The sequence below is a fragment of the Salvia hispanica genome, chromosome 6, assembly GCF_023119035.1.
Source record: "Salvia hispanica cultivar TCC Black 2014 chromosome 6, UniMelb_Shisp_WGS_1.0, whole genome shotgun sequence".
Taxonomy (NCBI): domain Eukaryota; kingdom Viridiplantae; phylum Streptophyta; class Magnoliopsida; order Lamiales; family Lamiaceae; genus Salvia; species Salvia hispanica.
In genome coordinates, this window is record NC_062970.1 from 44,942,299 (window position 1) to 44,954,251 (window position 11,953).

The 11,953-nt window shown below is 31.8% G+C and overlaps 1 protein-coding gene across 2 annotated transcripts; it reads right to left on the reverse strand.

The window, feature by feature from the left end:
• Positions 1-6,283: 6,283 nt before the first annotated feature.
• LOC125196245 (nuclear transcription factor Y subunit A-7-like) lies at positions 6,284-7,611 on the reverse strand. Of its 2 annotated transcripts, none has more exons than XM_048094684.1 (4): positions 7,445-7,611; positions 7,045-7,146; positions 6,806-6,970; positions 6,284-6,738 (listed from the first exon to the last, which is right to left on the reverse strand). In XM_048094684.1, the coding sequence occupies exons 1-4, from the start codon at positions 7,484-7,486 to the stop codon at positions 6,577-6,579; spliced, it is 471 nt and encodes a 156-aa protein (XP_047950641.1). In that variant the 5' UTR covers positions 7,487-7,611; the 3' UTR covers positions 6,284-6,576. The 2 variants fall into 2 exon arrangements, with proteins under 2 accessions (XP_047950641.1, XP_047950640.1); XM_048094683.1 differs by having other exon boundaries at positions 7,439-7,611.
• Between the last annotated feature and the right edge of the window lie 4,342 nt (positions 7,612-11,953).

Sequence of the window (11,953 nt, forward strand, 5' to 3'; positions counted from 1 at the left end):
CTAACTACATCCCAAACACGCATAGTCTTCGCCTCTTCGGCCTAAAGTTAATGTGATGTAATTCTACGCGTTCTTAGATATTGAGCTTAACGCGGTCTTATTTTCACTTTTTTCTTAATTAAATATTGAGCTTAACTCGAACTTTATGTTTGGACTTTAAGTTTTATAGCATTGGTAAAGATAAAATACGTCATATTTTTGGATTAAAAGTTGCTTTGGAGCACTTCTAATTGCTTCCCTAACACGCATGGTCAACGCCTCTTCGGCTAAAGTTAATGTGATATAATTCTACGCGTTCTTAGATATTGATATATATCAATATCAAGTTTTCTAATAATTATAATAAAAGAACATACTTATTCCAAATAATGTCAAAAGCGAATTAAACATTTTTTATGTCATACGTTCTAAGTAATTATTAAATTTTAATTTATCAGTTGTACTACTTGTACTAAACAAATATCATGCAAAGGTCAAATAAAACATGTTTCTCATAAATTTGTTTGAAACTAACATCATTGTAAAATGGGTCAATATCCAAATCCATATACATATTCAATAACACGTTTAAAGTTACAACAATCAATAAAACTACAAATATACTATTAAAACATAGATTTTGATGAACTTTTTTGTACTAAATCTTATACTAAACCGGTGTGACAATATATTATATGATGACACAATCTAATAAACAAGGAAATACCCATTGCTGTCCAAGCATGCTTTCATAAACATGATATCATTATAACGTTTTCATGCACTAACTTTAGCTGGAAATGGGTCCCATAAATCACTTAATATTGTATAAACTTTGGAATTAATTAACTTAATTAAATTCTCCTAATTACAAGTATTCTCATTGGTTGATTCCTCCTATAAGATTCATGACATATGCTTTAGAGTGCCCCTACAAAATTGGAATATGAGTAGTTATTAACTTATTATTCACGAGTGTGCTAGATTCAAGTATACTCGATATATTAAAATTATGTTAGCATAAAATTAATAAGTACCTTATTAATTATATGTATGTATTTTAAACTAATTTGTTTTAGTATGGCTACACATTGACAATATATGTTCATGATGAAGACGAGGGCCATGAAGCTTTTCACAAGAGTTGGATGGCAATATTTTTTAAACATTTGAAAAAGGTATAGGTGATTAATTGTAGAAAAAAAATCATAAAAGTTGGGGCCAATTGTTATTCTAATAATATTAGTAGTAAATTAAATAAACCCATGCATGCCACTAGATCGGCCCCACTTATTCGAAAGAGATTTTATTTTATTGTAGTTTAATGAAAAATAGCTTTGTGATATTAAATGTTAGCCAGATAAAACTATTTTTTAAACATTTGAGGGATAAATATTTTATTATTATTGATTATAATATGACAAAATAGCATTATTTCGAGGTTATTTTTAATTAATCACTTGTTACTTGCAATGATTATACTACTAAGGCTACGTTGGTAGCTTCGGCATTTCGATTATTATTCAACTAAAAATAATACTAGTACTCAGTAATAAGCAAGATTAGGAAAAAAGGCACGATTTCATGAATTATACTAGTACTAGTTCATTATTTACCTTATTATTATGAAATTTTAGTACCCCTACTTATTTATCTAAAAACATTTACTCCATCCGTCTAATTTCAAGTGATTAACTGTTTTTACGTACGTGTTTTAGGAAAATGAGAAATAGTTAAAATGGAGAGAAAGTAAAGTAAGTAAGAGAATAATGTAGATACGACTCTCTTCTATACATATTATTTTCTCTCTTACATTATTTTCTATCTATTTTAACTATTTATACCATCTATGCAAAACAACGACAAAAAATAAATCAATCACTTGAGCTTGGACGAAGAGAATTTCTTTTAGTGGAATTATCGACACAGTTAATTACTAAAATGATAAATCAAAGTCAAATAAATTTATGGGCAACATATATGTCATTCAATTTTGCAACACACGTTATTATTCAAAAATTAAAATGATCATTTATAGATAAACCTAAATAATGAGCCACTTAAAATCGTGTGAAATGATGTGATTTAGAAGGCTTGAAGATGACACCCCTTTTTACCATGTATGATTAAATTAGAAAGCTTGATTAACACCTTAATAAAAGCAGTGATCATTACACCCTTCATCCTGACTATGAAGGCTTATTCAAATTTTCACAACAAATAAGTAAAATTATTGTAAAATAAAATTATACTATGATAAACTTCCTAATAATTAAATGCATGGGAGTATTAATAAATGAGTTCAAACATTACTTTATGAAACAAACCTATAATTTCACTCAATTTTTTTATAGTATGTATTTAAATCTTGGGATGAGGGAGCAATTGAATTTTAAAATCAACAAAAAAAATAGTAATCAATAAGATTAATTTTTGGCTATTTTAGTTTTCATAGTGAAAGTCGACAGCCAACCACCATACATATTTGTAATACTTGAAAATGTTTCCACTACATATGGATTTACATTGTGCCTTCACTCAAAAGAATCCTAAAAGGTAAGAAAAAGCAATTGACATTTACATTTTTCACTAGGTTGACATTTTGAATAAAGTGCTTTGCATTTTCAAAAGCATCCAAAGTAATTGTGGGACTAACTAAAACAGTGCTTTGCCGTCACTAATATTCATTACCATATTATAATTTTATAGTAATTTTTATTTGTGCAAATTGTTTATATAATGGATAATATAACCCATAATCTTTTGTAAAAATTTAAGTAGTAGTACTACTATTTTATTATCAAATACTACTAAAAATACCACCATGCAAAAAATGGTGTAATGACTAATGAGTTATGAGAAGTAGAATTATTATTAAATACAAAATAATATAAAAAAATTGTGGATTTAGACAGCAATGAAATATAATGTTAGACTACTCGATATCATGTGTATACACATATAATATTGTTTGTTCACTCACTCTCACTTTTATAATGATTAATGAAGCAATGGAATGCAGTCGATCCATTTAAAAAGTTAAAAGAAAACTAAAAATATGAAAATTGGGAATGCAATTTGTATATTCTTGTCCCCTTATCTAGCAAAGTTCATGATTAATGTGAACACTCAAATCTCTGCTCTTACAATGTGTATGCATTATATATTTAATCAAAAAAAGATATCACATCAAATAAGAAAACTAATTATGATTTTCACGTTTGATGTTATAAAATTATGATTTTAATTTGATTCGATTTTGTGAATCATGGTATCATAAAGTATTATTCAGTAATTATAGAATTTTCAAGTTTCAAATTTAACAAATAACAAAGAGCAATATCAATAATTGTCTCAAAGCCGCATTTAATACTTCCTTGATAAAATTACATTTTTTTTGTCGCATAATCATATAATAATTGCACATTTGAATCAGAAAATAAACAAATTCTTTGTGCATGATTATGTTTGAGAAAATTAAAATTTGTGCCATGAACAATATCCATTTATGACAAGTTATTACTTATTACAATTGGTGAAAGATTTTACACCTTATTTACTCTATAATTTGATAAATATGGGTTGAATTAGTTATGACTTGTTTGTTTTATTTTTTATATTTTTTTTAATTTTAATATTTTAAAAATTATTATTGATATAAGTAATTTGATAATTTATACACATAATTTATTATTTTATATTTATCTGATATTGCAGAGAAAATGACTAATCAAGTTTTGATTTTATATAATTTGTAATATTAAAATAGTAGTATCATATATACAGATAATAAACAAAATAAAATAATGTTAACTTGGAGGCTAGAGCATTTCTCTTATTTATACCCGATATCCATTTTGACACCTCTTGGAGCATTTCTCTTATTTTACTTATAAGTACTATACTTTATAAAATATTTTTAAATCAGAAATTAATTTAAAGAAGAAATATATTAGGGGTGTGGGGCAGAAAAGGCCCACATATGGGCCCGGCCCACTTGTTGATGTTCCCACATCCCAATCCCCTTGCGTGATCTTGTAAAATTAAAGCTAAAAGTGCTAGTCGCTTGTGCTCTCCTTTTTCTCATGCACTAAAAGCGTGTTTGTTTGTGCGTTTCTCTCTCTCTCTCAATGTCTCACCTTTCTCCATCTTTCTTAAAATTTCCATGACTTTGCTTCCCTTTTACATCTCTCTCTCTCTCTCTCACACACACACACACACTAATACAAATTAGATTTCATGGAAGGACAGAGGAGAGAGAGTGGGGCCCAAGTTTTGAAATAATAGAAGTTGTAAAGGAGAAGAGGAAAACAAAAGAAAAAGATGAAAAACTTTAGGATATTAATAATAATAGCAGAAAATCATGGTATAATACTTTGCCATCATTATGAGTGATACCAAAGATTATGAATTTTATTTGTCAACCTTCTAATAAATGGAACAAAAAGTAGCCCAATATTATGGTTGAAAGTGATTCTTCAAGTTACCAATCCATCCAACATTCTAGTGCCAAACTTTTATTTTTATTTTTCAAAATTCACATTTTTAAATTTTTTGGAGGGTTGGGTGGGGAGGAAATCTTTTCTATTTTCTACAATTATGAGAACAATTTTAACATAGTTTGTTTGGCTAATGGATGTTTTGCCATTTGTTGTGTGATTGTTGTATGAAGCTTTATAGTATTTGGTTTGAAAATAATGTAACAAAAATAATTACAACCAACCAATATTGATGTACAAAGAGAACTGAAATTATTATATAAGTCTCATGAGCCCCTCCTCCTAAACTAATTAATTAGTTTAGGATAAAGAATTTCAATCAGTAGGGATAGATTTTCATTGTATTATTTTCTTTTTACATAGGGATGGACATAGAAAAACAATAATGAGTAAGTATAAAAATAAATGAAATGGAATTTTTTTTTAAAGAGAAAATTGGTTGGGGTGCTGAAGCTCCCCCTAGATCTTATTGTTTGTTTTTTGGGAGAAGAAGAGCCAAATCAACAAGGAGTATGTACAAGGTTAATTTAAAAAGTCAATTATTTACTTAATTATAGTACATATACAACCAAGAAAATAATTGGGACCTCTAATGTCAATACATACCGCATAAATAGGAATATAATGAAATTATCCCAACAAACAAAATTTGAGGTCAAGTACAACAATCACACGTAGGATAAAATAGATTGTATTTTATGATTATTCGAATGAAGAGGACAAGATTGCATGTTTAAATGAGACAAAATCCAAGAACTACAACATGGGAATTTAGGCAAACTAGAAATGATTCAAGAGAAGAAAATTTATAGATAACATATTATTATAATAAAAAACAAAAGTGGAGTAATTGTGGCTGTGTTGAAAATTTTGAAAGAGGTAGCCTATCTATACCCTTTGAATTTGGTTTGATTGAGAGATAATTTGTATATCATGTTTGTTCGAATAAGACATGCAACACACTATCATTATCTTTCACACTTTGGTCAACAACTCAAAATCAAAACTGATCATAAAATACAATAAATCTCACCCAAAAACTTATGACGCAGAATTAGTAGTTGACACGTTACTTCACTAGTTTCTTTCAATAAATAGGAAACAAATCGATTTATTTAGAATAGGTATATATCGAAAGGTTAAATTTATAACATTATTGGGCTTAGCTAAGCCCATTTTAGGAAATATTTATAGCCCAAATACGAAATTAATGGTGGCAGAGCCCGTGATTCGTTGAGGCCCAAATCTGACACAAATCCGATGCAAATCGCTAAACAGATGTTCCCTCTGTTTTCGATTAAAAGTTTATGTTATTTTAGTTGTCTACGAAAAAATATAAAATTTTATTAATGGTATGAAAGAAACGGTCCACTTTCACACATAATCCAATACAAAATTACTACTAGTAGTCTACTACTGTAGTATAAAAGTGAGACCCACATTTCACTCTTATAGTGTAATGAGCAAGTACAACGTGAAGCGCTGCACTTATAAAAGATAGAATGTGAGTAATTTATTGTAAACGATTGAAATAACAAAATGAGATTTTTAATTGTAGACGGATGAAGCATTTGATTAGCAATTTGCATCGGATTCGCATCAAAGTTGGGCCTCAAAAAATCACGCGCTCCATTGTTAACGACTTTTAATTGCGGACGAAGTGAGTTTGAAAGAACACACACATTTGGTTTTGTTGTTGTTTACCTTATTCCATACACTTGAATGCAATGTGGTCGCTTTCTTTATTGATAGGGAGTAGGGTGATCATGATTTGATGAAGACAAAAGAATGTAAAAAATGAAATCTTGGAAACTAATTCGTATATTTGAGAGATTTTAATTTGTGTGACGAAGAGAATATACATTGTGTTGATGAAGATGCATTTGTGTGTGGATTGGATTTAGGTTCCTACCTTAAATAAAACACAGAAAACATCAACCTGAAATTCACACTCAACTGAAATGCTTCCTACAAAAACCTATGACTGAATGTACACAAACGAGACTATTGACTATGAACCATCTTAATGAATCTGCCAAACTCACACGAGACAGTTTCGACTGCGCTACTTTTGTTTCGATCCGTCTAACTTCCATCTTCAAGAGGCATCCTTTTCGCTGTTGAGGTTGATGTTGTCGTGGTATCTCTCGCTCGATCCCACGTCCTTCTTCTTCTGGCTGTCGTTCTTTTTCTGGAATCGACCCCCGTTTCCCCGAGCTCGCCTCAGCGCATGCAAGTGTCGCGATTCATGCAAATACGGCTGCACAGATTCATCAATTATGAACAATGCCTCATGTGAATGCAATGATGATGCATCTCATTAATACCTTTCGAGACTTGGCAAGTTTATGTTCTGACTCGGCCTTTGCACGGGACTGGCGACGACGCAAGATGCCGTGATATTGTTTTGCATTGACAAAGACAGGCTCCTCAACTGCTTCTGATGGCAATGGCACACCAGCTTGCTGGATTCCCATCAATTGCAGATGCACCTGAATTAAGTTGAGATTTAGAACTCTTGGAAACTTCCATTAGGATGAGGAGACGAGCATAACGAGTACAGTACCATAGGCTGAGCAGGATAAGGTTGCGCTGGGTAAGGCTGGGTTTCGTAAGGAGCAAATATACTCCTGTAGTACGGGTCGGGATACGGGTAAGCTGCTTGGGCCTGCAAGTATTAGGAAATCCGAATTATATACTTAATCCGTATTCATCAATTATCAGCAATCAAGACAACCTAAGATGACATCTAAGGATGATTCCACGATTATTATATGGTTATATTCTACACGAGGATGATACGAGAGAAACATGAAAAGCATTGTCCTGTAATAACACTAGTGATGCAGCAGAGACACTAACGAAAAACAGATGATACCACAATTCAGCTAAGCTGACGATATCTTCAACGTTTAGGTGGCTCAAACACATAAAAACACAAGTAGCACCATGTGTAATACCGTTACATTTCCTACTCCAACTTGAGCAGGAGGTGATGCATAGTGCATTCCCGGTGATGCAATACCAGTGGGACACGTCCCTTTTGCTGGAGACGACGGTTGTAGGTAAGGCTCTGTGTGCTTTTGTTGTCCATCAGCCTCACTATTCTCTGAAAATCATTCATATCACAAAAACTAGTAAGCAAGTCTAGACGGCGAATATCAAAACAGAGGAGCACTAAGAAGTGACCCCCTATTCCACTAACTTTTTTTCACCAACTTTTCTTAACATTTCTTAACATCCGTGCCGCTCATGAATGAGACTCCTAATGGCGGACAGAGGGAGTAGAAATTACTACTACTTTAGATATTTTTAATGTTAAATTAGTTCATACAATTACAAATTTACAATTACAAGTAATTCCAGTTACCCCATACGATTTCAAACGTAGTAACTAAGTACTCTCTCCGTCCGTCCGTCCGTCCGCCATTAGGAGTTCTATTTTTTGGTGGCACGAGTTTTAAGAAAGTTAAGAAACACGGGTGATTTTTTTTTTGTGAAATAGGGGTCTCACTTTATATATTGATTTCAAATAAAATGTGAGTGGAATGAGTTAGTAGAAGATGAGGAAGACCCTATTATCATTTATAGTAAAAGTGAACTGAGACTCCTATTTGCGAACAGACTAAAATAAAAAAATGAGATTTCTATTCGCGGACGAAGGGAGTATGTTGCATAGAATTTAAACAAAAATGCAACGCAGTATATAATTTTTATAAAATTTGAATCTTGATTATCAATTTAGAATATTTAACCACAGTCCAAAAGATAGGTATTGGTGGTACTACTAATTTGAATTATTAGCATAATTAATTAATCTTAAGTCAGCGCTAAGTGAGTGGATAATGCTTCACGGGAGTATGCGATTAACTAGCGAGACAAGAGAATATCCAATCAGATTCCGCCCCATGACACGCGTCGCGAATTGAATGGTGGAAGTGACGGATAGAAGTAGCTGGATATTGAACAACGAGCGCAGGATATAATATCCGATTTTGAATTGAAATATGTGGCGCAGAGGCCAGTGGTCAGCCGCAATCTAAACGTGGGGTAGATGACGTCATATGATGTTTTTTCAACATAGCTTACTCGATTAAAATTAGAAATATTTTTACAATAAATTAACTCTAGATCGATCTATATCTTTTTATCATCAATTTTCCTAACTAAGATGAAAAACTCATGTATAATATGAATAAATAATATAAAATCAGCTGTATTTTTTTTTGTTTGACCACAGGTGTACCGAACTCGACTAATCCTGTTTGACCGAATTTACGAATTAAGGTCGAAAGTCTTCCGGCAGATGGCGGAATTTGGACGTGTGATCTCAAAATCACCACAGCTCCGCGCGGGCAACTGCGCTACGACCCGTTGATCGTAACAATAGATTTATTAATGCAGCAGAAAATCTAAATTAACAAAATTAACCTGAGCAATACTTAGACTTAAAAATAGAAAAACTAACTTCCAACATAAACTAATTATATAAAAAAAATTCTAGCCAATTCCATAATATAGTCACGATCATGTTATACAACATCTTATGGATGCCATTGATTGTCATAATTATTGATCGTATCGTAATCCAAGTTTGTGTTAAAATGACAACCACTCTTAAAGTACCACCATGACACCACTTATACAACAATATTATAAACGCTATATAACAATATTACAAACACTACACAACAATCTATAGATTGTTATATAGTGTCGGATATTGCTGGCCAAGAAAAATTGTTAGATAAAGACCAACAAATTGCTGGCCGTCTGTTTCAGATTTATTTTTATTTTTTTTTGCCACGTGGCAGCTTATTATTCGTCCACATGTACAAATGATTGACTAGGAATGGTGGTATGATGTTATTTTAAGGGGTAGTGGCACCCTAACATGCCCCTTGTAATCCATCTAGTATTAAGTTATCTAATTATTGTATAAATTATGAGATTCAATTTTATAAATTAAATATAATATATATTTAATTATGACATACATAATTTGGCTAACTAAACATGGAGCAACGCTAAAACATCATAGGATGAGATATTTGTGCACGATTAATGAACTTGTGTAAGTGTACACATCAATACCATATCCAACATTTTCTGTATCAAAATTTAAAGCAACATTCAAAAACTCAGTACATTGCTATAATCATACTCACTTAGAAAGGAATCACCCTTTCCAAATAAAGTGAAAAAATATAAATATAAAATGTAATCAGATAATAGAAATAGAGAAAAACCAAAAAAAGGTATGGATAGAGAAAGAGAAAAGTAGTAAAGTAACCAATATATTTGTGAAAGTCTTTTAAGAATCTTTTCTTGAAAATTGACCTATATTTTTGGTAGTACAACAAAATAAGGAAGAGAGTGAAATTGGCATGATTGCAATAATGGACAGTTAATGTCGCATTCCAAATGTCGTGCTGATTATATAATACGTGAATAATTAGGGGCTAAGCTTTCGAATATGATAGGATTGAAGTTATCCATAAGGTGATTATCCAAGATTGCATCAATATGATTTATTTATCTCTTACATCAGTTACATGCAATATGTAAAAAAAAATTAGGGGCTAAATATTTGAACACAAGGTATTTCTACCGCTGGAAATTGCAATTGAATTTGAGATCTACAGATTTGATGTTAAATATTTGATTTTTTGTGCTTTGAATGTGGCTGGAAATTTGAATTGAATTTGAGAATTGAATTTGAGATCAATCCAATTGATGTTAAATATTTATAATATGGCTGGAAATTTGAATTGAATTTGAGATTTTTGATGTTCAAGATTTGATTTTTGTGGGTGTTAGATGCTGGGCTATATCTGTTTTTGGTGTTGATTGATTAATCTTTCTATTTTAGTTATGATTAAATTAAAAAATGTACTACTAAAGATTGGATTTTTTTTTTATTTCTATGCTTGTTCTGCATCTGCTAATCTCATATTTTTCTCAGTTATTGATGAAGATCACTAACTTTTTGGAAAGGGATCGGTTGCGGCGTTTAGCTGTAAGAAAACAACGGAAACGGCGACATTTCTCCAAAAAGGATCTCTTGCAGCGTTTATCTGTAATAAAAGAACATAAACCAATAGATAGCTGTGTAGTTGTAAGAGAGGAACTGAAACAGAGAGATATATTGTTAACAACCGTGGAAGATCTGTTTGCTAATCTACCGGGTGAAATCACGGAAGAGATCTTGGGAAGACTCCCGATTATGAGCGTTATGACGTGCAAGTGTGTACTTAAATCATGGCGCCATCTGATTGAGGGGGATGACTTTGGGACGTCGTATACTCCCAAACCAGGCCTAGCTTTCGTTTACCGAGACATGGAAATGCGGTACAATGTCTGCAATGGGGCCTTAAAGCCACTCTTCCGATTCGATTCACCTTCTCACATTCAATTTTCAGCTAATAACCGTCGTGTTATAGTTGCTTCAGATAATGGTTTGCTTTCAGCGTGGGATCGATGGGCTAAAGTTCTATTTATATGCAATCCAATGACTCATGAGTATGTCGAGCTTCCTCCTATATCTACTAGTATATTTACTTCCCTTTTTGGCTTTGGAACGAGCAAAATAAGTGGACAATATAAAATTTTATATGGGAATCGGTATAGTTGTCATGTATACACTATAGGGAGAGGCGCCGGGTTGTGGAGAAGCCAGTCACTAAGGTTTAATTAGTCAAACATAAGAATTGATTGTTATGTATTTTGTTTATTTTTATGATTCTTATTTACTGAATCATAAACTTCTCGATCGGTTATCTATCTAATTGTCATTATATGTGGTTCAACTATATTACATTGGCTTTGATTGTAGCTCACAAAAATTGGAATTGAATTTGATGTATAATGAATTTGGTGCTAAATCTTTGATTCTTGTGATGAATATGGCTGGAAATTTGAATTAATTTTAAGATCTATCAAATTTGATGTTTAAGATTTGTGTGCTTTGTTTTTTGGAAGGGGATGTCGTATACTCCCAAACGAGGCCTAACTTTCATTTATCGAGACATGGAAATGGGGTACACTAAAAAGACTTATGGAGTAAAAAACCCCCCTCCGTTTTGTATATTGGGGGAACTTTTGGACAAAGTTTTAAAATGAATGTTAGGGGGTTAAATAAATAAATAAAAAGTAAAAAGAGAGGAAAAGGTAGAGTGTCACTAAGCACTTAATGGGGCTATATGTGTTTGATTATGTGAAAATGTTGGTGATCTATATACGTGTTAGGGTGTGAATAATAATAAGTGATATGCATTTTACTTTGTATTCCATCCTATTGGTTTACGAAGTGATATATTGTAATACCCGCATCTTTCATTATCCTTTTCGTTGATGTTTAATGTCGAACTAAAGAATCTTCACTCTATTGCTTCGTTGTTTTAAATAAGAACTCATTACTTACTGATGCTTAGTGTTGATAGTTCGCGAAACAAAACTTTGAAGTGAAAATCAAA